The sequence below is a fragment of the Lichenostomus cassidix genome, chromosome 9 (assembly GCF_008360975.1).
Source record: "Lichenostomus cassidix isolate B80296 chromosome 9, HeHo_3.0, whole genome shotgun sequence".
NCBI lineage: Eukaryota > Metazoa > Chordata > Aves > Passeriformes > Meliphagidae > Lichenostomus > Lichenostomus cassidix.
In genome coordinates, this window is record NC_139490.1 from 21,772,651 (window position 1) to 21,798,465 (window position 25,815).

A 25,815-nucleotide genomic window follows, 5' to 3' on the forward strand; every position below is an offset into this window, starting at 1 on the left:
AGGGTGCCTTGAGAGCTGAAATTAGTCTTGAGGGGGTTTTATGTGACGTAATTCTTATCAAAGCAGTGTAACTTTGAGGAGTTACAGGTTTGGGATAATAGCAACACTGAGTGTATACACAAACACTTCACAAAATCGTACCAAAATGATGTTACTGTGTTGCTGGGGCACATGTTAAAAGAATTCAAACCCAGTTAGCCAAGCTCTATCATAATAGTTAGTGGGAATCCCTATCAAGTAGGTGTTTGAGATCCTTTTGCCCTGCAGTGGTCAATGCTTTCCTCGAGGTCTGGAAGCAATTGTGGAGCAGCAGCACAAAAATCCTGAGGCCTCTTTCTGCAGGGGAACTACAGAAGCATTTTGGGAAGGCAAGTTCAAACCTGCAAGCATTAGGAATATGGAAACACCAAGACTTCCAGGAAATAGGGGTTGTATTCCTGAGTCAAAAAGGAGTTCTGGTGATTGTGGTGGATGAGCAGTTCATAAGAAATGCTCAGTGGGATGGGTAGAAGGATTCCTGTGGAGCTTGGCATTATAAAAGGCAAATACTTAGGGGATGAGGGCGGATATACAGAAATACACATGCACACAAACATGTTTTCTTGATGTAGTGTTGATGAAATTGAATGTATCCAGTTTTGGTGCCAAGTTTTCATTTTATTTATGTTTTAAAAATTAGAAAATTAAAAACACTCAACCAAGCAAAGAAGAGAATATCAAGAAAACAGTCTAAAGGCTAAGGGAAATATTTTGATGTCTGGAAGTACTTACTGCCTATTTATTGCAGTAAATAAACACCTACATGTAGGAAAAAGGTTGAAGAATAAGAGTCTAAGAGCTGAGATCTGTTCTTTCCAGCAGAGAAAGGAGATGTAAGTGTAGTAGAAACTTCCCCCAGAAAAGGGGAAGAAAACCAGCACACCTTTAGTGCCTTTAGTGTTGAAAATTAATTTTAAGGAAACAAGCAGTTTCTCTGTTCTGTTGTATCATTTAGGAGGAAGCCAAAAGCTGTACACAAGGTGACTCAGCCTAGCACAGGTGGAATGGTGAGAAATACAGCAGCCTTTGATGAGCAGGAGGTTCTTCCTTCCACATCTTCACACAGGAGAAATGTTGTTCTCATTCCTCACCAATCCCCAAGCTGGCTGGTAAGGAACAAATTCAGTGTATTCCAGAATAAGGCAATCTTAGGTCTCAATAAAGTCTAGTCAGCAATAAACCCTGGGAGTCAGAAGTGATTTTGCTGTGTCCTGATTAGGGAATGCTGCTCAGTTATCTGGATTGCAAGGAGCAGCTAGCATACATGCTGCAGACAGAAAGGAAGAGTGGGAGAGGCCTTTATCTCTAAGTCAGGGAAGATCCATGTGTTGACTCAGAACAGATGGAGTGTATAATCCATAAGCAGTGCCCATGATTGGGTAAATGTAGTTACATGGCAAATAGAAGGTGGGTAGAGTAAATGGAGAGGCATTTCCTTGTGGGTAGCTTTGGATGTTGGGATATTTACACTGTCACTGTTAGCCAAGGTGGAAGCATGAAGTGTAAATCCAGCGGCTGAATGAATTTTTCTGTGGTGACTTGCAAGGCTGCTCTGGGGGAGTGACAAGGTTTGGGAAGGTCAGCTCCTTGAGGAACCTTGTGCTTTGTGTCCTGCTGGCTATTGCTGTGTTTGGGATGGCAGATTGGAGTCTCTTGGTTCCAGAGGGTACAGGTTTAACTCCTTTCCTGGGGTGCATTTCTGCAGTGACTGAAAATCAGGCTGCACTTGTACAAAGTGCAGATTTGTTCTGGACAGCTCTGAGCTGGTGAGATGGATAGCAGGGCACAGCAAGAAGTGCCTGGAGCTGGGACAGGAAGGGCTGTTGCACCCAGAGCACAGCTGAGTGCTGCAGTGCTGAATTGGGGATGGTTTTGTATGCACAGCAATTGCCTGTGTGCCTTAGCTGGGCCAAACCAGCAATCTGGGGAACAGGAGCCCTTCAGGTTCAGCACAGGGAGCACAGACTGGCCTGGGGTATATCTGTCCCTGAGCCCTGGTGACAAGGGCAGCATTACTGTGCCTCTTTGTTTTAACTCTGAAGTGCATTTTAGTGACTTTTCTCATCTTAGGTCAGTGCAAGTGTTTGACCAACAGATGGAAGCAGCAGCAAGAGCAGCTCATGGATAAGTGATTTGTTTACCTGCAAAGCACTGACTGCCCTCATCTGGCTTTGTATCTTCCCCAGAGGGAGCCTGAAGGGAGGAACACCTTTCCAGTGAGTTCTGGGGGTGTCATGGCTTATGTTACAGACTTCTGTAATTTTGTACTGAGAGCTGGCAGGAAGAGGACAATGGGACAGTTAGCCCATCAAAAAACCTGGTGTATTCAGGTTAATACAATTTTTTAAAGTGTTGTAAAAAAAGGAGTCAAAACTACTTTTTTCATCCTGTCTCCCCCAGTCTCCTGTCAGAATTTTTCTCATTTATGCAGCTCTTTTGGGGTGGAGGGTGAGCAGTCTGCAGCATAAACTATGTACAGTTAATGCTTAAATAGGTACTTCAGAAAGCAAAAGGGGGAGTGCAAAATCCTTTAGTGGCTGAGGTCATAGGGCATGTATTTATTCCTTCTGGCTGCTTCCCTTTCCCCTTTTAATTGTATCCTAGGATTTGGTCATATTCTCCAAATCTGAGCAAGTTCAGTCAGCTGGAGGAAAGCAAATACATATCTCTGTAGCATTCAGTTGGGCTTCCTGTGACAAGCTACCTACTTTATAGGTCTTTGATTAATACTGATGCTCCGGTTAAGAGGCTTTGAGAGTCCCAAGGGAGTTTGGAATTCATTCCCAACTCTGAAAGAACTTCAGACAGAGCTCTGTACTTGAAGGTATTACTGGAGGATCACTTTTCTGAGTGCTTACTATGAAGTATCAGTGTAAAACCAAATCAAATGAAGAAATGAAGCAAAGCTGACATAGAAACATCTTTTTTAAGTAGTAGTAGTAGGAGGTAGAGTTAAAAAAAAAAAAGGTAGATTTATATAAAATATTCATATTGTTTACCAGAAGTGCCTCAGTTTAGGGGTTACTCCAGTACCATGATTAACAAGACTGACCAGGAATGGGAACTCCTCCTTTTCCCTTCTAGCTTTTCAACAGGATCCCAACACCTGCATACAAGAAGTGAAAAATGCACTCCAAGAAGAGCATTAAAACCTCAGTTATCTGCCCCAAAGCAATCAACAGGAGAGACATGGGTAAAGGACAGCAGGGGTTTTATTACATTGGATCTTCTTGTTGCCACTGTACTGGGAAATTCACTGTAATCTCAGTAACATTCAGTAAAGAGAACTCCCAATACCTTGGGTCACTTTGATGCCACACAGAGTTTGGAATATTCTTGAACAGATTACAGAAGATTCAGGTAAAACCAGTTCATAATTTAAAAAATGTTTTGGTTTCTAAGACTGTGACTGGGTATTTACTGCTTTGTACATGTCCCTGTCATTTTCCTTATAACCCTACAGAGCTAAATGAAATCTTAGAGTCTTATTTCTTTGCTATTTGCTTTTTAGCAAGGCAGTGAAAGCTTCCTTTTGAGATAAAGTACAGGGCATTTCCCAAGTGTGAATTCCTCACCAAGAGGTCAAGCTGCTTGTTGCCAGAGATGGAAATAAATGTCATCACTTTGCCACAGAAGTGGTTTTCCTAGTCTGAGGGATCCAAAACTACATTGTGACCTCTGCAATCCCCATTTTCTAATGATCATCAGTCTCACTGGTTACAGGCCCAGGCCATCAGTGATATGATCAGCAGCAGCTCCATCTCATTAAGCAGCTCACTCTAAGATGCTTTCTAGATGGGAGTGTCAAACTCTTTGTCTTTCAAGGCCCCACTGAGCATCTAAGAGCAAACATATGCACAAATGCAAAATTAGTGATTATTCTTTTTGATTGTTATTCTTGGGTGGCAGTAAATAGTGGCTTCTCAGGAACAATGGGAGTAGTTCACATTCAGAATGATCAGGACCATGTGCATTTTGTATTGCACTTGAGAACAACTACAGGACTCTTATGAGTACTGCAAAGGTACAGAATCTCACAGGATGTTTCTGGCTTCTTTCTGTATCAGTTTTGAGTTAGATGAGTTTTATTTCTTTATAGGAACTGAAGAGAAGAGCATGGCCTCTGTTAACTAGAGGCAACAAAAATATCCTCCATAGCTAGCTAGATCTTATAATTTTATAAAGATACAGTGTGGTGGGTGTTCAAGTACATACATTAACTATCAGAATGAAGGAGCATAATTTTAAATTAAATGCCAGTTAAAAATTTTTTTTTTAAGTATTTTCTTACTGGGCTCTAAACAAGGCATTGTAAATGTGCTAAATTTAAGAGGTTGCTTTATTCTCAGTCTTGTGGCTCCTAATATAATTTGGGTAGAAAAATGAAGCCAAATATGGTTCTAGATAGGAAAGAGCCTTGTTTTGCAGGAAGCTGCTCTTGTTCTGAGGGCTTGGGCACATTCCTTCCCCATCCATCCCTGGAGGGAATGGTGGTGTTGAGCTGCTGCCCACTTCACCTTCACATGCTCCAGCAAGGCTGAAGTGGTTTGCAGCTGAGCACAGAAAGGACAGTCTACCCTGTGTTGTCTAAGCTGTTCAAAAAAGGTTAATTGACATAGTATGTAATTAATTTGTTGGGAGGCCCATTGTTTTCTACACTAAAGTCCTCCTACTGTAAGTCTGCTTTTCCTTAAGTGGATCACTTCTGAAGGGAAGCATAAGGCACCTCACCTGTAATTTCCAGAGCCACCAGACACACTATTTGAATTTAAAACCCCACCAAGTGGGGAATACCTAAGCTGATAAACTCTGTAAGGCTGCTCTCCAGCCCCCCATGTTTGCATAGCTTTCCCTCAGGAGAGAGGGGTTATAAACCATCCTCTCCCAAACCTTGCCAGAACTGCCCACTGATACCCACAAGTGCCTGGGCAGCACCACAGGCCAGCAAGGTGAGCTGAGGGACCCCAGGAATGGCTTTTTAAAGAGTCTGGAGTGGTGGTTTGGGCCTTTCCTTGAGCTGCCTGGAGAAGAGCTGCTTTTCTCTAAGTCACAATATTGAACAGTTAAACACTACAACTGGTGTCTTCTTTCAGATTCCTCCAAAACATGATAGGATTTATAACAATAATTCCAGAAGAGTATCTTAAGTCAGGATTATCATTGGGTTGATAATTCCAGAAGAATATCTTAAGTCAGGATAATCATTAGGTTAAACAGCACAAAACCTTTACCTGTATAAAAACAGGGGAGGCACAAAACCAAAAAAAGCTTGGATTTCTGAAGATGGATAAGTAACTATATTTCATACTAGATATCTCCTTTTAGTTCTTACATTTTAACTCTTCAACTCCTCAGTGTTACAGGGAGCAGACTATTAATCCTACAGAATGAGGGAAATGGGGTTTGAGGGTTTTCTTGAATTGGTATGTTCATGGCACAGAACTATGGCAGCATCATCTTTAAAAATGAAGGCATGAATATGAATGATAAAACTAGCCCAGGGTAATTAATCCTTGCAAGAAGGTATTTTCTTGTCTGTGCACAGAATGAAAGCACATGCAAGTGAAATATCCAGAAACCTCAAAACCAAAATAGGCCTGTAATGTGTGCAAGGCAAAAGGATGATCAAAGGACTGAGTGGGAACTAAAGCTTAAGACCTAAGAACTCCAAAGTTTTTATTGATGTGACAATATCTCTGTTTGAAGAAAAATAAAGTTAATGAAATTTACATGATGATAAACTTCCAAGCTTCCACAGATTTTTCATAAACAAAAAAACATTCATGAATCAGTGAACCACAGCAAGAGTAAGGCCCTACCACTTTTGCAGATTGATTTACACTTGGAGCAGGAGGAAGGGAGGGCACTTTGATTCAAGTCAGATAGGCTAGGACGAACTCAGCTGCCAAATTTCATCTTCTGCTCACTCTGTAAGCTTAGGCATTTGCATTTGGATGGGCATTCAAATAGATTGTGGTAGCTTTACATTAAGCCAAACCATCAAAAGTTGGGCAATAAATGAAGACAGGAAATACAAAATCAAAATAATGCTGGTTTTGTTACAAAATCAAGGGCAGAAGAAATCCAAGAAGTATTTTCAATCATTCGAAAACCTGCAGATGAAGCAGTGTCCCAAATCCAAGGCATAATTTAGAGCCTTATAATGTTACCTGGAAAAAGTATCTCCATCAGACGAGGTCACGATGTATGTCTGCCATTCCCAGACTCTCAAGGTAGATCTGAGGTCAACAGGAGCTTCATCAGTGGTGGAGGCAGCAACAGCTGAAGGAACAGGCTGGGGGCTTTTCCAGTGGATTTTGAAGTTTTGCTTCTGAAACACTAAATTCCATCATGGGGTCTTTCATCTCCACCACAGGTGCAAAAAACCAGCAATGCTAGTTCCAGCAATCCAGATTCTAATTCATATGCAGAAATTAACCCAAAGGCAAGTAACAGAAATGCATACATCATCCCATTCAATTATTCAGCAGTTTTGCAGACATACCGGAAAAAACCTAGCTTTCAATATAAAAATTGTCTATGAAAGAGTCTAACTTGACTTTGTCTCCATGGATCATAACTCCACATGTGCTGCTGGATCTGTAGAAGAGGAGAGAAAAATGAGCACTCAGTTTCAGCTGCCTCAATTGGTAGATTGATTTGAAAATCAGTACAGCCCTCTTTGCAAGGTACCAGAGACTGAAAAACAATTCTCAGCCACAGCATGGAGCAGCACTTCTTTAAGGGTTAAGATAAGGCCAAGCTCATAAAATGGCAGGAACAGTGAGGGGCTTTTACAGAACTGGAATAAGTCTGTTCTGTGGCTGTCAGAATTAGGTGAAGTTACACCAGCCTCGCTCAGCAAGGTCCTTCCATCCCATTACACTCCCTGATTATTTAACTGGCCCTCATTCAGCCCTGTGCATGGCACAAGCTCACAGTGAGGGAGGACACAGCACCAGACCAACAGGCACTGAGAAAGTCACAGGAGTACAGAAACAATTACCGTGTGTGTGTTGTCCTGGCATCTCAGCTGGTGTTCCCATTTCTTTTTCCTTCTGGAACTGACTCTGCAGCAGTTTGATTTCTTGATCATAGTCCTGCCATTCTGGAACTATCCGCATGGCTGCCTGCAGCTTGGGCTCTTTGGTCATTGGGTTGTTACACTGCAAACAGAACAGACAGGCTACAAGAGGTTTCTGCACTCAGCAGAGCTGTGCTTCCCTCTGCAGGGGTTCATCTGCTGCTGGGGAACAACAAATGCCTGTACTTTAGCTAGAGAACAGTGCAAAGTCTCTTTCCAAATTCATAACAATGCCACTGCTCCAGGTAAGAGAAATACAGAAGCTAATGGAAAAAACTTGAGTGCTGAAAACATGCAAATACAGGCTGAGGTAGGGAAGTGCCTCTAAACTGGCTGGTCACTGTATTTTAGTGTGATGTAAGAGGGAGGGAGTCATCCTGCACTCACCAGATCAATGGTTTTTGCTCTCTTCTTCGAGGAATCGTCACACCATGTTTCACACCACAGCCACTCCTGGGGCAGGGACTTGATTGGTACCTGGTGGATCATGTTGTTTGGCAAATCCTGTTGTGCAGAATAAGAGTTACTAGCTGTTCCCACAGGGTGCAGGATGGGAGGAGCAACCCCTCTCCCAAACCAACAGCATTGCAAAGGTCAACTTTTTTGGAGAGTTTTCTTTTTTCCCAATGCAAATATAAAGTGATGAATCAACATTTCATCCCATTCCAAACAAAGTCCTTTGGAAAAATCCTGCATACTGTAACTGTTAATCTTACTTTGTTGGATTTTTTTTATTTAGCAAACATTATTAAAGCAGTAATATGAGTCCAGTATCAAACCTGTACTGGACCAGTTTGGAAGACTAGTCTTAGCTGATGAAGCCACAGTGTTATTTTTTTCCATCTACTACAGTAAAAGGCTCATTTCCAGGTTATTAGTTAATGCACAGTAAAACACTCAGAGCTGGGCAGCTTGAGAAATAAGTGCCCAGCTGTGTTAGGTATTTGACTTGGGGTATACTGGAAAATCTGGCAGCCTTAGAAGGAGAAGATGCTGTTTCCACTCCCCAGTTATATTTGATGCTATCAATATCTGTCTGGGTGTAACAGGACTGCCACTAGTATCTGCCTGTGAGGGAAGTCTGGACAAGGAAGGACAGGTCCCAAGCTGTCACCATAGCCCAGTAAAACAAAACAAACACAATAAAACACACCTGATCAAGGTTGGACAGACTGTTTGGATCCTGACTAAGGCCCTGATATTGTCCTCTGAGTCGATCTCCAGCTGCTATCTTTCTGAATTTCTTCAGGTCCACAACATACAGAGCACTACATAGAGATGATGCAATTAGTAATGACATTTCACTGGTGGATAATTCACTGCAGCCCCAGCAGATCCCTGAGACACAATACACTAAAACAATCTCACAGTGGCAGCACATCAGATAATGTATTACAAGACAGGAAAGCAGTTCTAACAAGGAATTCTAAAAAGGAATTTTCAACAAATCTATCTTAGCTTTGCTGTCATGCACTCCCTTGTTCCAGCATTTGTTATTAACAAAGGAAGATGTCTGTTAGTTAACACTTCAGTTCTTCACCTGTAGCACACTGAAAATAACCTCAGTGTCCCTAGTGCTTCCAAGGGACCGTAGGCCATGGGACCTTAAAGAGGCAACAGTGAGCAAAAAGTGGTTCATGCAGAGCTGTATACCTCAGCTAGTCTTTTGCTAAGTCTAAGTAGCAGCAAAAACTTTATCCCTTTATTTTGAAAAAAAGAAAATAGAATTCTTCAGTACCTGATGTGGTATTTTCTTCCAGCTAAATGACTTGCCCAGTATCCTGATTTCCAGAACCTGTAGCCATCCATCTCTCTTCGGCTGTCACAGAATGGAGTATATCCATAAGGAGCACCATCGAGATTGAAATCTCTCAATTCTTTTAGGTCTGTGCGGACAATCTGAAGGGAAAGCACATTTTATTTTGATTTCTAGGAGCCTGCCATGGGCTACTTGGAAATGCTGTACAGGATTTAATTCAAACTGAGCAAACAGCTAAAGGAAGAATTGCTTGATATACATGGCAGTCTTTTGTATTATGTGTATTTTATACAAAAACACAAAAGGTGTTGTCTCCCCTGCCCTTAGAGCTGGAGCAAATAAAACACAGCTTGAAATAAGCTGATAGGGGCTGGTTTGACAGCTGAAGCGCAGAACAGTTTAATAAGCAGCAAGAAATCTCACTATACGTGAACTCTACTGGGACTCTTAGTATTCCTGGTATTCCTTCCTCTTCAGAGCTTGCAGACCCTTCAGGGATGAAAGCTTTTTAATGTCTTTTTGGCACAGATGTGGCAGTAGCACTACTTTAAAAATACCAATCTGATGGACAAAAGATGCCTTAATATCTCTCACAAACAGAGAAACAAACTGTCTAAAATAACAGCATAGCTGGAAATCTATCCTGACTGATACTTCAGCTCAAGTTTTACCTGGCATGGGATCACCCTGTCCAGATGCCAAAACCTCCAAGCCAGTTTACACTCACTTGTTGATAACCTGTACTTCTCAGTTTCACATGTATTTTTGAGAGAGTACTTTTGGCAGTTCTCACTGTGCAAGTTTCCTGCACTTTCCACCCATTCAGAAGTGGAACACAAAGCTTTCCAGTCCTGTTTGCCTTGCAGCAGGACATGGCTTCATGCACAAGGGATTTGTCCTCTCCCCCTCTGAAAGCCACTCAGATGTGGCCAGGTTAAAAGCAGGGGCCTGGAAGGGCAGGGTGGTTGGTGACTTAGGAAAATACTGCCTGTGGAAAGTGATCTGCAGGCTGGGAGAACAGACTGAACTGGAAAAATGGGAGGGTGAAATGAGAATCTATTTGGCAAACTAGCTGGAATCACAGTGAGCGAATGAGAAACCAGGTAACAGCAGAAGACAGGCCAACAAAACCAATCTTGTGGAAACAGGCACAAAATCCAGCCCTCACTGCAGCATGCAATAATTACAGAATCAACCTCCAGTCATGCCTGTGAAGGGCTCAAACTTGCAACCCTTCCAACAACATGGAAATTGTATTCAAGAACTTATCATAAAAAAAAAAGAAAGAATAAAAGAAAAGATCAAGTAACTCCAGCCTCTGTGTTACCTGATCAGCATCCACAAACAGGATTTTATCAACAGCTAATGGGAAGAGCACATCTAGAAAGAGGATCTTGTAACCCCAGATGATGCGCTGTTTCTCTGTTTGCTGGTGCAGCCAGCGTGGCCACTTATACTGGACAAGCTCATACTGGAAATTATACTTCTTGGCCATGTATGGGATGAACTCCTGCAGAGGGAGGGGAAAAAAGCAGCTTATCTCAGTTCTTTGTTCCTCTGCAGGAAAAAGAAAAGCACATTACAAGAGACAGATTTCAGTCTAAGGCACAGAACACATCAGAAAATGAAATACCACAAAGAAAATCAGTTTCATTGTTAACTCACACAAAAGATTGAGCCCTAAGCTGAACAATCAATACAAATTGTAAACCCAACTATCCTGAGACAACTAAATATTTCAGCTTTTTTGTCCACACAGTTCCTTATGAGCCACTTTATAGTGATCCACAGATCAGTTTAAAAGGATGCAATATTCAAATCATAAAAATTCACAGATGGGAGACTTATTAAGGGCTGTACAAAGCAGTGTAAGTGGGAGTATTTAGAATGAGAGAAGAGCATTTGGAGAATTTTACTAGAACAAGTTGTACCACTGTCACATCAGCTGACAGCCTCATAGATGAGAATTTCTCTAACACTGGGCAAGCACAGGTTTAGCCAAGTGATGCTGATACAGCATTGGGATGGGACAGGGAAGCAGCTTGTGGCATCTTGCCCCTACCACCAAAAAATTTCTAATTAGTAACAAACCTTGAATGTAGGTGATAAGTAGTTCTTCAGAAACCAAAACTTTAAAGGAGTCTTGGTATGTTTCAGCACAGACAACATCATTATGCTATCAAAAGAGAAAAAATAAAGCAGTTACAGGATCAAGTGCCACCCACTAAAGATGTGCTGTGTAATAGATTACAAACTGCTGAGTTAAACTATTTGCAGTTATGTGTCAGGTAACTGCACTTCACACATAAGGAAAAAGTTGGTAGCTTCAGCCTATTGTAAATTGCTTAATTTTATCTACAAATTTACTAAAGCCCCAACATCTATATATTTTAAATAGTCAGAGAATATACAGCCTGTTGGCTTTCACAGTCCTTTGAGAACAGAAGTTCTGATTCTTTTCCAAAGCAATATGACTTATTTGAGAACTTCTTAAAAATACATTGCTTATATCATAGTGAGAAAATTCAGGACAGCAACATACCATCTATTAAACTAAGTCTGTTTTTAACTCATGAATGCTATGCAGACAAAAGTTCCTATGACACAGCAGATGCAGATTCCAGTGGACTTCAGAAGCATTGAAAAAGTGGGGGCTTTTATATTCTTGCAAGTTGTAACCTTTTTCCTTGTGCAAAGCAGGACACTGACATGTGGCACACTGGGATTATAAACTCTCAACTAACCGTAGGAATCTCTCATATAGGTGTCCTGAAGCCACAGAGAATATATTCAGTACATCATCTTTATCCTGTTTTACATCTTCATTCTTTTGTCCTCCTGTGAATCCCCTAAAAGGAAAAAAAAGGACAAGATAGGGAAGGCCAGCTCTACGGGAAAGGCTGCAAATATAGATGATGGCTACAGCTTTGGTTTAATACAGTTGGGCTCTGGGCTTTTGGTGCCATTCCCTGCTGACCAGGGCACCCTGACCAGGGCAGAGTGCTGTGCACACAGACAGGGAAGATCCAAGAGCTCACACATGAACACCTTTTGACTGAGGGAGCACTGGCTGAGGTGCAGCTCCTGGGAAGGAACAGTGTTTCCAGTCCCCCAAGCAGAAGGGAGGGTACGGGAAGGTAAGAGAAGTGCAAAGAAGGAGCCCAGATTTCTGGAAAGAGAGGAGTCCAATGAATGACAACCCTAAATTCAAGCAGTCTTACTAGACAGCTATGGAATTTCACAGACATAACAGTATCACCAAATAGTTTCAAGAGACTTGCAGGTTATCATTGAATTAGTTTTACCATTTGAGTGATTCCCAAAATCCAGATTCATTCTCACTGGTGCCATCACTTAGTAGATCTTCATTCATCATATCAAATTTTTTCTGAACCTGTAAAACATAACACAGCTTTAGTGAGTGGAACCACATATTGGGCAAATAGCTATGGAGTGTTATCCTGACACTGGTTCTGTTTTTGCCTACTTGAACTACATCCCATGAGCTGACAGGTAATCTAAGCTGTCTGGGAAAACAGCTCATTAATGAACTGACTTTTTCCAAACAGATTCCAAAGGAGCTTTTAGACACTAAAGGCATGTTAGTCTGGATGGTTAAAATGCTTTTCTAGGATGTGTTTAGTGAGCAACCTTGATGATGGATACTAGCAAAGAAAAACCTTCAATGAAACCAACACCTCTAGTTCTTAAACTCACCTTCACTTTAATAATTTTGCTCTTGAAGTTATTGAGAACAACAATAACTTCATCAGCTTCAGGCGGAGAGTCTGTGCCATCGTGGCTGAAAATAGAGCAAGATACTGACTTTTACTACAAAGCAGAAATACATTCTTTATTTGCTCTGCTCATTTTTATACATATATTAAGCCTCAGCACTGCAAAACAGGTTTGAGATGTGACAGTGTAACAAATGCATCTATTTGAAAACATTTAATGGGGCTTTAAATTAATTAATTTCCCCTTGCATAACTTAGGTTCAGTATGAAATGTAATTTGCTGTTTATTTGCTGTTCAGGTCACCACACTTTGGCAAGGGAACCATTAGATTCACATGTTACAGTGCCTGCCTACTTTAGAAGTTTTATAAGAAAAGGACTGAAGTATTTCTTATCCTGTCCTACCTGTAAATCCTGTAAATATCTTCAGATCTGCCTTTTCTCAGTCTTAGAGTCCATGCACCAGGATTGGCTTTTAACTGGAAGTAGCCCTGTAAAGTAAAAAGAATATTTGGCAGTTTCCAGAAAATGCTAATGCAGAAAAACAAGCTTTTAAGTTATGTGCTTAAACTCACTTTTTTATATCTAAAATGTTATTTGTGAGCCAGTTGATTAACATAAACTTAAGGCTTGTTAAAAGAGAACAGGAGAAAAGTCCCAGAAATTATTCCATTCAAAACTCTTGGGTTTTGCCTAAGAAAGAGAAGCTTGAAAAGGTCTGGCATTATTTGTTAGATGAGAGAAAGTCTTCATTGTCCTGATTGGAACATTGCAAACCCAAAGACTTTTCCTGCAAAAGGTTGCTTTCATGAAGGAGTGAGGGAATTTCAAAACACTAATTTGTAACTTCACAACAAATCTAAAGGAATCTGAAGCTCTACAGACTGGTATTTCATCTACAGCAGGAAGCAGTAACATAATGTACATGGTACAAGATATCTCTTCTACAGAACTTAAATTACAATGTGAAATTCAAATGTTGTGTTCAAGTCTTGTTGAACCTTCAGATTCCAGATCAGAGTATTTTCTTCTGTGATTTAGATAATCACACCTATAGAAGATATATGCATCTGTAGAAATGCTTTGGTGTCCCAGCCAGTTTTGCACTGTGGCCCCCAATGCTTGCAGTTGCTATGTAACCCAGTCTGCTTTAAAAAGAAAATTTTAAAGTATTTTTTAAAAAGCACAGGTTCTGGTCTCCTCATGCCCATGCAGAGCACAGACTCTGAGCTGAGCAAGAGGACTCCCAGCCACAGCATCATTTCCTGTGGTACACTTTGGTATAGCTAATTAGGAAAAAGACAACTCTGAGCCATGAAGCTTTGCTCCCCAACATACACAATGTGATCACATGTAAAATAAGGGAAATCTTTCTTTCTGCAGTAAGAAATACTACATCATTCTAGGATATACTCTGGCTAAAAAAAGGCACAGACAAATTGCAAATGAGTAAGAATTTAAAAATAAATATTTAGCACCAGCGAATACTTTTTCCTTGCTTTTATTTTAATTCATTTAAATAAATGCAGTATATCCAATGAATTTTAATATTAAATAACAAAAAACCCATCCCCACAGCCATATGCTAGAAAATAGTCAGTGGTTAATGGAGTGGCTGTGCTGACTGGATGGAACACCAGTTAGCTGTTGGCAGTTTCAGCAGAACACTTACCAGGTTGGCCATAACAATGGTATCAACAATGACAGGGCTGGCTGAAGTCCCCAGGGTGAACTGGAGGCCCCGAGGTGGCTGTCCTGTTGTAATGTCATAGCAGTGTCCCTCCAGCAGCAGGTACTCCAGCTCATACTCTGCAGCTACAACACTGTCCACCTGCAAGGAACACACACTGCTGACTGCAGCTCTAGCTCTCAAGGGCCAACTTTTAGTCATTCAGTTACTCTCTAGAATAGCCACAGTAATTGAAAAACAATTTTACCAGAGTAATTTTATTATTAGACAAATACATAGAAAGCCTAAAGAGCTCAGCTCCTTCAAGTGGCAAACTTCACACAAATACTGTTAAGAGTGACCTGGACCAAAAGAATTTGAATCACAATGTATGCTAGGGTAAGAAAAGGGAAGTATTGTTGCTCTAGTCCAATTTTTTTTTTCTTATCATTTACTGGAGAATGTAGTGTGGTATCTCACAAAAACTATATTATGGGATCCAGCATTTTGACTGTAAATCTGTTTAAAGCTGGTCTCACCTAATATTAGCTATCTGAAATAAACATTTTGTTTTTCTCTGTGTTACTCTTAAAGTCCACTAAAATACTGTCAAGAAACACCCATTCCTTTGTTTTTCTACACTGAACAAAAGTGCCAAGAAAAGAGAAAAAATAAACAACCAAAAAAAAAAAAAAAGAAACCACAACCCCAAAAGATTTGGGTCCCTACCAGGCCAAAATCAGATGTAGCCTGAGGACAGTACATAAGCAGAATGTTAGTCTAATCCCACAAAGCATCTCCTCTCATTGCACATCCAAAATGACAGTTTAATTGCTACAGCACCATGAGACTGCACATTGGGAACTGGAAATGGTGCACCTGCAAAAGTAAAGCTGCTGTTTATTTGGAAGCTCAGGAATGCACTTTGAATGACTGAAGCATTTAATCCCCCTCTCTCTCAGGCTTTCAATTAATCTACAGGATGGGCAGGGAATCAGAGGCTTGAAATGTAGTATCAGTGGCTCATTTATGGCTTTACAGTTAGGTTAAGAGATGAAAAGCAAAAAACTCCTAAACCAAAACCCAAACCATAAAACATACATCCAAATTCCTAGATTTCTGAACAACTAGTGCAGGATTAGCAATGCCAGATATACCACAATACCATATCATAATCCCAAACAATATTAGAGAGATGCAGAAGTAAGAGGAGGCTAATAATATAGTGAGAAGGGAATCCACATTTGTAATGGGACCACAAGGCTGTAAATCCTGTCAGTTTTGCAGAGACCTGTTTGTAAAGGCTCTGATGGTCTCGTTACACATCCAGCAGTCAGGTTTTTCCTTCTTTATTCCTCTGTATGTGGGGCAGCACTGCCCAGATCCACAGTCTGACTCAAGGTCTGTTCCAGCAGCAGTAAACTCCTTAACCAACAGCAACTGAGTGAATTTCTGCTGCATGGCTTTACTGCTGCATTGATACTGCATGTCCTTTTGTGGACCACAGGAGTGGTCCACAATAAAAACAGGTGAAAATAAACAGGTAGCTAAGACCAGCTTGGTGGCTTCTAGAAGCAAGGAAAAGGATCTGATTCAAGCCTAGTGTATTTCTGAACCTCTGGTTCAGGCATCCAGGAGTAATTGAGAAGAGCAATCTCACTGTCAGGGAGCTTACACTTCTCCTCCTAGAAAATATTTAGAGGTCTGCAAATGCAGTAATATCCACAGCTCTATCTTTATTGGTGTTTTAAAAGTCTGCATTTCTTTTCCATAAAAAACCAAGCCCTAGAAAAACACCACCATTTAAATGCAGTGGTTGGAATATGATGATTTCTCTTACCTCCTCTAAGTAAATATTGTCAAGGTCATATGGGGTTCTAACAGATTCCACCATCCAGCTCTCAGGTGTATTTAGGTTCAGAGTGAACAGTGGAGACTGAGGCATATCAACAAACTTGGCAATTGGTCCTGGAGCAAAGTTATTCTCGGCTGTGAAAGAAATCTCTGGCTCCAAAACATAGCGATAAAAGCTGAAATTTCAGAAAGAAAATGTCAGTCAAACCTTGCTAATATTTCACTCTCATTGAATTTGCAGATGGCATCAGCTTTCCCTGACCTCCAAGGCTTTGTCCAAAGCAACACAGGTTGTGCTAACCTTAGAATAGGCCAGAATTCCTGTCTTGAAGGACCAAACAAGATTGTCCAAGATTCAACCATTAAGATTAGTAAATTATTTAATATGTACATACAAAAAAAAAAAAAGCACCCAACTTGTAAAACAGCAGAATTACCTCATGCTGTCCACAATTTCCCAGATTCTCTGTGGGAAACGATATAAATGAGCTCAAAGCAGTTATTGAGACTTCCAATAGGACATTTGACCATGATTTTGTGCTTGCACATTCCAACAGGTTTCTTTCTCTCTCTCCCCCCACACTCCTATCATGGAACTGCTTACCTTTTCAGTGGCATGTCAGAAAGTTTAGACTGACAGTTCATAAACACTCTCAGGTTCATATTTATCAATTGGTTCAAAACCTAAAGTAATGAGAAGGAGACATCCCTTAAAATGCTAACAAGGAGAGCTGAGCACTGCTTTTATAGACAGGACCTCAGGGTGACATGTTAGCTGCTCATTCCCAATCCTCCCTCCTTGTGATTTGCTTTATCACACCCCCTTTTTAACTGGTGGTTTTAAGAGCAGTTAACCTGCTCCTCATTTTGCAGGCATTCTTTTTGGCATGCTGAGACTTTCTTCCTCAAGAACAGAGTCACTGCAAACTAAGCTGTTAAAACAACGAAACTAAAAGCTCTCTGGACAATACCTTAGCATGTTCTTGTTAGTGTGCAGTGCTGCCTGATTAGTATTTCCACTGATTAATGTATTGTGAAACTCAGACACAGTATTAGAAGGACACTGGTCACCACACAGTCAAAGAGGAAGACAAACATTCCAAACTGACAATTGAGACAACCTTTTGGAGTTGCTCACAACCCTGCCTACGTACCAAAAGTAATGGAGCAAGTCTCTGAGCATCTCTGGTCACAGGATCAACAATAGCCACAACATCAAAGTATGTCTCCCCCTGCTTTGGTCTCAGTTTAACTGCACTAAACCAAAGAAAATAAAGTTTTAAAGTACGAAACATATGGATAAACACTTGAAATACATTACAAGCCACTGCCATCCATCTCATTCTGAACTCAAATTACTTCCTAAACCCTGTGCACCTTCTGAAACTAAATAGAGAAAAAATAGGCATATACATGTATGTTTATAGAGATAGGTAAAGAGATAGAATTAATTTCTGGGATCTTCCTGAAAACTGTTGGGGACTTTCCAATTGCTACTTAGATTTCTTTTTTTTAATTAAATGCAACATAAAACAATGGGAAAGTTAAAAGCCACAGAAAAGTATACAGTTCAGCAATTCTATACCTGTATCGCTCTTCAAAAAAATGATACTCAATCCTTGCCTCTCCTTTTGGCTGAGCAGACAGAAGAGCATCCACTTTCATTACCAAGTCACTTGCTCTGAAAAGAAGGAAAAGAAAAAGGCTTGCAGATATCCAAAAAATGCCTGTACTGATCACATTTCTGCCAGGCAGCAGCAAAAGAGAAGGCAAACAGAATCCAGATACCCAAACACTTCTAGTACCTCTCTACACAGGCTCTGATGAACTAAACATATTTAAGGGTTAATCCACCAGTAATTTAAAGAGGTTGCAGCCTTGTTACTGAGTGTACCAAAGTATTTAACAAATACAGAACAGCTGCATTTTAATGGTGTCAACCATGTCACAGCATTCCTGAACTTCACCAACCTCTCAGACATGAAAGCCATTCAGATCAAACCCTTGTTTCAGTGCTCTCCCCATTTTACACTGCAACTCTGTGCACTAGGAAGCAATCCTGTAAGTGGGGAAACTTCTGAGAGGGGTCCTATCATAAAAGATAATTACCTTTGACAGCTTCTTCCTTTTTAGTATTCCCATATACGTTCGGTCTAGTATTTTAAGAATATATTCAATCTTCAAGGTGTAAAACCTCTTGGAAATTCAATGAAAATTGGTTTGTACATCATACCTTTGCCAAAAAGCAAAACTGTAACCAAGAGGTCTGTCAGCTTTTCCTGAAATAACTCACTCAGACATTTACAGTGACAGCTGTTCAAATTGCTCATACCAAACTCACAAGCCTGGTGAATTCCACTAAGTTCCACCATGTTTTCCAATGCAGCAGGTAATTCCAGAGGTTTCTGAAAAACCTTAGCAGCATTCAAAAAAAACAAAAAGAAACCCCAAACCCACTGCTCTGTCCACAACTAGCATATGTTCAAACTATGCCCTCTTCTTCCACCCCAACACCCAATGGATGCAGAAATGCTTGGAATACTATTAAAACCTGTTCTGCTGGGATTCAGAATCACACAACATTTCTGCAGGACAGACCTCATGTTTAACTCACTTGAGCAGCCCTTAACAGCCAAGCAGCATCACAGAAAAACATGATGGTAAGTATGGTAGAAACTATCCACAGCTTTGTGCTTCAACACACAAACACACCCACGGGGAACTCCTGCTCCTCTGAACTTCATCATGACTTTCTTTTGATTAACTCACCTCTGTGCTTTGTGCAAGAACTGTCTAGAACTATGACTTCGCTATCCTGATCTCTATCTCTTTTCCTAGTGTTTCTCTTTGAAGTTAAAAGCAGTTTACAGGATTCCCATAGTGCTGGCAGGAAATGTATTACTAAAGTAATTTTTATGTAGATAGGCCAAGCAGCACTTAAATGAACTGCAAATCAGATTCAGAAAGTCATGTTATCAGAGTCTCAGCACTTCTTTGTAAGCCTCCTTATGTTTACTTACAGATCTTCTTCGAATCCCAGCTGCTGAATCTGAGATTTGATTTTCTGACCCGATGTCTTTAGTATGATATTTTCAAGGAGATGAAAATCATCCTGATTGAACATCTCTCCATCCTCTAATGGGCCAATAATCTACCCAGAAAAAAAGCAGAAGCAGCATTATTAGGTAAAGGCACCACTGAAACACAATTCAAAGATGTATTAAATGAATACTCCAGCAAACCAGTCTCAGTGGGAGCCAACCATTTAGGCTGGTATAAATGTCAATGTCAGCAGAGTTTAACAGGTAAATCTGGCTATTTAGAGCCAGGAGTCCCAGACTAAGGCATAAAACACATGCTTACAATTTTCACTGGATCAGGCACATTAAATTACACATGAAGTACTACATCTGGAAGGGGCAATAGAATACCAGGCCAATTCTAGTAGTCCAGCAAGACTCCAGCAAATCTCCCTCCTCTAGCCTTCAGAAGCCTAAAAGTTACCTAGACACCTCTTTGCTATTTTGCTAATAAGAATAGAATACCTCAACTCATCAGCTGAGATTTTTAACCCATTGAAATACACAGCAATCACTGAGACCTGCATGGGTTTTTTCCTAACTAGAAGCAGATGACAAAAGAAAACCTAATGCTGTACACAGCTGGGTTTCATTATTTGCAGTGAAATACCTCATTTACCTAATCTCAGATAAACTATAATAAAAACAGCTAGTAGAAGAGACCAAGGCACCCTGGTCAGGGCAACATACAAGCAGCATAATGTTGCAAATTTATCATCCCCTTCTACCCCTGGAGTCAATTCACTGCCAGCATTGAAGCAACTTTGTTATTGAGAGACCTGAATTTGTACCAAATGCCAGTAACTAACTGCACACAGTAAGAAGAAAAAGTCACACAGGCATGAATAAATCAAACTGGAAGTGGTCCTAAGGACTACTGAGACCTCAAAAAGGCTGACATTCCTCTGTCTGATGCCCAGACTCTGCTGCTCAAGATCTGCATCTTTCTCACACATGGAATAGCTCTTTTTTTGTGTCTGCTGATCATCTCACCCGTCCATTGCTGATCACAGCCCTCTGTCCCTTCTTCAGCTTAAGAACATCTCTGCAATATACAGCATGGGACAGAACAAAATCCATCTTGGGAGATTCAAAGGCTTCTTTGAAAATATTGGTATCCATACCCTGAAAGAAAAGAACATTTGACATTGAAATAGAAACAAAACTAGACCTCTGCACACTTTCTAAAATACACATTTTGTTTCCATTCAAGAACATCTTAATATCTTGCTAAAACTGATCCCTGGTCTCCTTTCCTTGTGGTCTTACACCTAGTTCTTGCTTGTCACCTTCAAACACTATCCCAACCTCTGCTGTGAAGCACCACAACTACTTAGACCAGCTCCATTTTTCCTGCCTAACTTTTTAAAATCTGCTTTGAGAAATGTATTTTTTCTCAGCTTTTTAAAAACATATTATTCTCTTAACCACCCAAGAAACAATGGACTCACTTAAATAGATCCCTGCACCCATGTTCCTTTTGACTTTTCAAAGTAACATAGCTTTGATGTGTATGAGGATTTACTTTCTGTTTAGATGGATTGTTATATTTATATAAGCCCTTCAGAGATTTTAAAAAACCAAACTAGCAAACCAAACAGTGCTACTTTTCTCTGTTACTGCACCTTCTACATATGAATATACTACACTATAAAGCTCATTTTAGGAACAAGCAAAGCATCCTCCCCATGCAAATGCCAACAGACATGCCTACCCCAACAGCAAATTCCAAGATGTCAGCTCCTCCCTCCAGTGCCTTCACAGTTTCTTCTTTTGCCATCTTGGTGATGAAGTTCTTGGCATTATTTGAGGTTTGTGTCTGCAAAGCTGCCCATATGGCTTTAGCCACAATGGTATTCTGGCTGTTGGGGTCTTCACTAGGATTATTGATCATGCTAATTCGAACATTATTGCTGGATTTCTGTGTTTAACAAAACAGGTAATGGGAAAGTTTAAAATTTCAGATGTAATAAATATATAATAAACATTCTAGCAAAAGCTTTGCATTTCTTAACCAGAATACCAGATTCCAAATTGGGTAAGTAACAGCACAAGGTTAAAATGAGGAATGAACTAATTTAACATCAAGCATTTAGCTTACATAAAGGCACCACCATGACAGCAATCTTCTAGAAAATATTACCTACCTGATGTTTAATGGCATCATACAACAATTGCCTCCCTGAAGGTTTATCAAAGTCACCAACAATCCAAAAAGTAACCGGTCTAACAAAGGAATCATCTGCAATTATTGGAAAAAAAATAGGAGAAATTGGAGGGTGAAGGGAAGGAAAGCTTCATTGTTTTCTTAATTTGGAGATAAACTACAATGCACATACAAAGACTTCCAAAGAAGTAAAATTCCACAGGAAAGCTATGGACGAACCTAAGCTATGAAGCCCAGCAAGACAAAATTAATAGCATTGGTATATTAGTCTTCATTAGGTCATTCAAAAAACCCATGTGGGACAGCATGCATTGCTCTTTCTAAGCTGGATTCTTTCAGCATTTTTGTTTGTTTGCTACCTTTTCAATTGCAAACTATAAAGAAATATAGAAATAACTTGCAGATTCCAACTGGGGGTGGAATCCAACAGACATACCACTTCTTTGTTTTGAAGCTGTTAGTTTACAAAATCAGTTTTGTATAAAGACAAAAATTCTGAAGCAAACATGCACTTCAACAGCTTCCTTCACTGCCTGCTGCTTCTAAAGCCAGTGTTACAAAGGAACCAGAAAATTCCCAAAACAATACAAGAAATGCCAAAGCATGAGTTACCATAGATCTCCTTGGAAGACATTCCTGGTCAAAAAGCAGAAAGGAAAGGGGAAAAGGAGAGACACATTAATAATCTGATGGTAATCCCAATGTGTATCAAGAAGCTGCAGCACTGTACTGGGCATAACTGAATCACTACAGTTCAGATCCAACAGCAACAAGTTTGTGCTAATTTTACTGGAATACGCTTTGACTTTTTCTTCCCCTTAAACAGATGGATGCTTGATTTTCATGCCACAGCATTAGTTATACTACACAGTACTGCTGTCACACCATAGGGTGAGGGCATCATTCTGAAGACTGTTTACAAACACTGCCATGCCACTGTGACTTGGCTGTGACCCTTTCTGTTGTCTTCCCTCTTTAAAAACCAGCATGGCAGTGCTGTATCAGTGCTGGTGCTGAGCCAGCAACATGTATAACTTCTCTATTACTTTAGAAAATAGACATGTTCCAGCATTACTGTAATGAGATAGCAGTTATTAAATATCCTAAGTGGCAGAAGAGGCAGTGACCAAAAAACATCAAGCCATGGAATTAATGCACTTTCCAACAAGCATGCCAAGATGTGGATTTAATTAATGCTCTACACAAGAAACTTGTTCAAATCCAAGTGAGTGAACATGAATGAAGAGCAAACACGAGACAGACAGAGCAATGGGAACATTTCAGGTAGTGCACATGGCAATGGCTGCAGGTAGTACCATGGCAACTTGGGACAGTCTAGTAAAGACAAGAGACAGGAACAAGAGGAATTGGGTCAAATGACAGCAGCTTATTTCAGGTACCTAACCAAAATGGATAAAGGAAACACCTGATGATGTCTGGCTAGGCCTGATTACGTTCTGTATTGTCTGTGCTTGCACTTCCTGCACTTGAGAGGTATGGCCAAGTTTCAACACTTTTATGTGCAACTGTGACAATACTGCCATTGGAAAAGCAGTGCATGCAGTGGAGCAATAAAAACAGCACTCACCACGTTAGGTGGTGTCTTATATAACAGGCAGTTCGAATTTTCTTCTGAATCCATGTAACTTTTAGCAATTTTGAATTATGAGACAGAGAGCTAAAACCCCTTTATATTTTTCTAGTCATTTGCTTACACTGCTGCCTTTCTGAGGGTCACTTGCAGTACAGCAAGAGCAGTTTGGGTAGGACTTCTTTACTCAGCAAAAGGTTGGACTGGGTTTGAAGAGGGGAACATTCTTGTTCCATGCAGATGTCATGTCTTACAAAAAAAGAAATCCTTAGCAGACTATGCTGCTACCCACAGGCCTGACAAGGCTCAGTCAGTGTCTTAAGAACTGCAAAATATGCTTGGAAACACACATAAAAGCAGATTTGGATTCAGAATCCACTGCAGATGTTACCTTTCTTTGTTAAGTAGGTCATGCTGTTTGCAACAGCAGCTGTCTTATCTTTTGAATCCAACGTAGTAAATCGAGCAAAGTCATCCACAAAATGGTTATCTGAGGAAGAGAACAAGTATTAGATGCCAAAGCAACTATTCCATGTAAAATGAAAATAAAATCACTACTATTACCAGAACATTGAGAACACATTCCATTTTGCTTCTTGTGATACTGCCTCTTCTGTCTCATTTTCACTGTTAATACAGAGGCTACGAAATGTATTTTGCTGTCTCACAAATTACATTATTAACTACATTGCATACTTGACTTTCAACAGAAATCTGTTGAAAGAATTGTCCGAGTCTCACTTAGAGATTATTTACATATACTCACTGGTATATGTATACAATATACATTGAAAAATCCACTGTGTCACTATTTTTTAAGCAACTCAAAAGAGGCAGGTGTAATGTCATTGTACTGCAGTCACTGGTTTGGGTGTTGAAACATTTAGCAATGGAATATTTTTCTAAATCTGAAGTAATTCCAGAGATGACTGTCAACCCTGCTCAAAAGAAGGTCAACTAAGAAACAATCTGCTGCTTTAGGCATTATATGACTGTTCTTGGCTTTTTGCAGCATTACTAATTTCTCAGCTTCATGAGTCATATTCCCCTTAAGGTCTGTATCAAATCAAAACAAATTCCCATTTTGAAAACCAGTAGACATTTAATGTTGTACATAACATCTGCCCTGCACCAGGGCTGGGACATCACTGAGGGTGCTGTTAATGCTTTGCCACTAGAGCTTTCCACTGGAACAGCAAGTCTTTCACTCATACTTCAGGTTTAACACAATTAAAAGAATCCCTTACTCATTCCTGTCAGATCTAGGTACTCTCTGTCAGACCTTAGGATTCTTGAGTTAATTCTTGGAACAACATTAGGCTGGTTCATGATATACTCAACCACATCTTGGTCATTAGATAGTTCACCCTGAAGGAAAGATGAAAGAAGCATTATTTGTTACTTCATATATATAATTGCCTTACATAACTTTAAAAAAAAAGATGGAAGTTGTCTTGTATAATGTGGAGCCAGGGACTTGTGAATCAGCTTTTCCAAATCTATTTTCTCTAAAGCCACAGATGACCTCAGCACTCACCAGGTACACAGCTCGCTGGAAGATGCTTGTGGTTTCCAGGATTTTGTGCATTGTCACAGTTTCCAGGTCATCAGGATCCAGCTGATCTTTTTGAAAAGGCATTCCATTGAACAGCACAACAGGCAGAGGGCCTACACCCGTTTGCTCATAGTAGGCTCTTGCTGCCTAAAGACAGGAAAAGAAACAGCTTTACCATGTCAGCCCTTTGCCACAAAGGCTCCTAACAAGCTGTGCAATATCCACAAGTCAATTCTGAACACACCAAGAGATCCTTACTGCTTTGGTTAGATATAGAGAATGCTGGATATAGAGAACTGGATCAAGAAATTGTATGTAATTATATTTTCAAAATTGGGGCAGCAAAAGAAGTGGGGGAAAAAAGCTGTTTCGTGAATTCTTACCTTTCTGTTTTGATCATAGGCAGAATCCATTCCCAGAACGCTGTTGACTTCCACATAAGGATACTGTTTCTCAAGAACACTAACAACATGTTCCACTTTCAGCAGATCTCCTGTTTTTACTTTGTTATATATCTGAAAGGGGAATACAAGTTTACAGCTGCAACTGTAAAGCCTCTGTCCTTATCAAAGGTAAACTGACCTGTCGCCTGTATTGCAGTAGTTATAATAAGGCATTAACAGCCAGACTGCAAAACTTATATTCATACTTATCAGCTGCAACAGCTCCTCAGCACTTGTAGCCATTGTAAGGATCTTGCTATATCTTGTAGTCATTCCAGTAAGATTGGACAAAGGTAAATACGTATTTCTTTAAATAACTTGCATCTTTATCTAGAAAAGGTATTTGAGGTGGGAAAATAGTGCTCTGGGGAAAAAAAGCTTCAAATAAAATATATCCAAGGAGCTACCCTTCCCTTCAGAACTTAGGATATACTTATGAACAATACAACAGACTTCACATGTAAAGCAGGTAATTCTTTCCCTCTTCAAGGCACAAGATTTTACTTTAAGCTACAAATACATACCCAAAATAAAAAGAATAAAAGTAACTGTCTTTAAGTAACCAGCAATTTAATGTCACAGTGTGTCCCAGCTTGCCAATTTGTACAAGTATCAAACCACAGGTGAAATTCATTTATCAGCACCTGTATTGCCCTTTACTGTGGCAAAGGTATGCAGCTGGAACTGTTCAAACCAAATTACAATATTGAAGGGATGTAGCAATTCCGAACTCACAGACAGAATGGGCAAAGGGACAGCATCAGAAAAACATGCAAAAGTGTTAAGTGTCACAAGGAAACCCAGGCTCACGTGTTAAAATTATGTCAGAAGCACATT

At 40.2% G+C, this 25,815-nt stretch overlaps 1 protein-coding gene across 4 annotated transcripts in view; it reads right to left on the reverse strand.

Moving 5' to 3' along the window:
* Positions 1 to 3,233: 3,233 nt before the first annotated feature.
* Positions 3,234 to 25,815, reverse strand: part of UGGT1 (UDP-glucose glycoprotein glucosyltransferase 1) — a 37,944-nt gene continuing 15,362 nt past the window's right edge. For 2 of the 4 annotated variants that reach the window (XM_085069785.1, XM_085069786.1), the window contains exons 17-41: positions 24,919 to 25,050; positions 24,518 to 24,682; positions 24,228 to 24,348; positions 23,372 to 23,470; positions 22,002 to 22,025; positions 21,370 to 21,464; positions 20,937 to 21,143; positions 20,216 to 20,347; positions 19,163 to 19,293; positions 17,728 to 17,823; positions 17,297 to 17,399; positions 16,747 to 16,826; positions 16,129 to 16,318; positions 14,292 to 14,450; positions 13,025 to 13,110; positions 12,600 to 12,684; positions 12,188 to 12,276; positions 11,627 to 11,731; positions 10,974 to 11,058; positions 10,210 to 10,392; positions 8,862 to 9,022; positions 8,277 to 8,391; positions 7,511 to 7,627; positions 7,046 to 7,205; positions 3,234 to 6,639 (exon numbers count right to left, since the gene is read on the reverse strand). In XM_085069785.1, the coding sequence (XP_084925911.1) occupies positions 6,614 to 6,639; positions 7,046 to 7,205; positions 7,511 to 7,627; positions 8,277 to 8,391; positions 8,862 to 9,022; positions 10,210 to 10,392; positions 10,974 to 11,058; positions 11,627 to 11,731; positions 12,188 to 12,276; positions 12,600 to 12,684; positions 13,025 to 13,110; positions 14,292 to 14,450; positions 16,129 to 16,318; positions 16,747 to 16,826; positions 17,297 to 17,399; positions 17,728 to 17,823; positions 19,163 to 19,293; positions 20,216 to 20,347; positions 20,937 to 21,143; positions 21,370 to 21,464; positions 22,002 to 22,025; positions 23,372 to 23,470; positions 24,228 to 24,348; positions 24,518 to 24,682; positions 24,919 to 25,050 (2,946 nt within the window). In that variant the 3' untranslated portion in view covers positions 3,234 to 6,613. Of the gene's footprint in view, positions 6,640 to 7,045; positions 7,206 to 7,510; positions 7,628 to 8,276; positions 8,392 to 8,861; positions 9,023 to 10,209; positions 10,440 to 10,973; positions 11,059 to 11,626; positions 11,732 to 12,187; positions 12,277 to 12,599; positions 12,685 to 13,024; positions 13,111 to 14,291; positions 14,451 to 16,128; positions 16,319 to 16,746; positions 16,827 to 17,296; positions 17,400 to 17,727; positions 17,824 to 19,162; positions 19,294 to 20,215; positions 20,348 to 20,936; positions 21,144 to 21,369; positions 21,465 to 22,001; positions 22,026 to 23,371; positions 23,471 to 24,227; positions 24,349 to 24,517; positions 24,683 to 24,918; positions 25,051 to 25,815 lie in introns of those variants that run through there. The other 2 variants (XM_085069784.1, XM_085069787.1) reach the window with 2 other exon arrangements.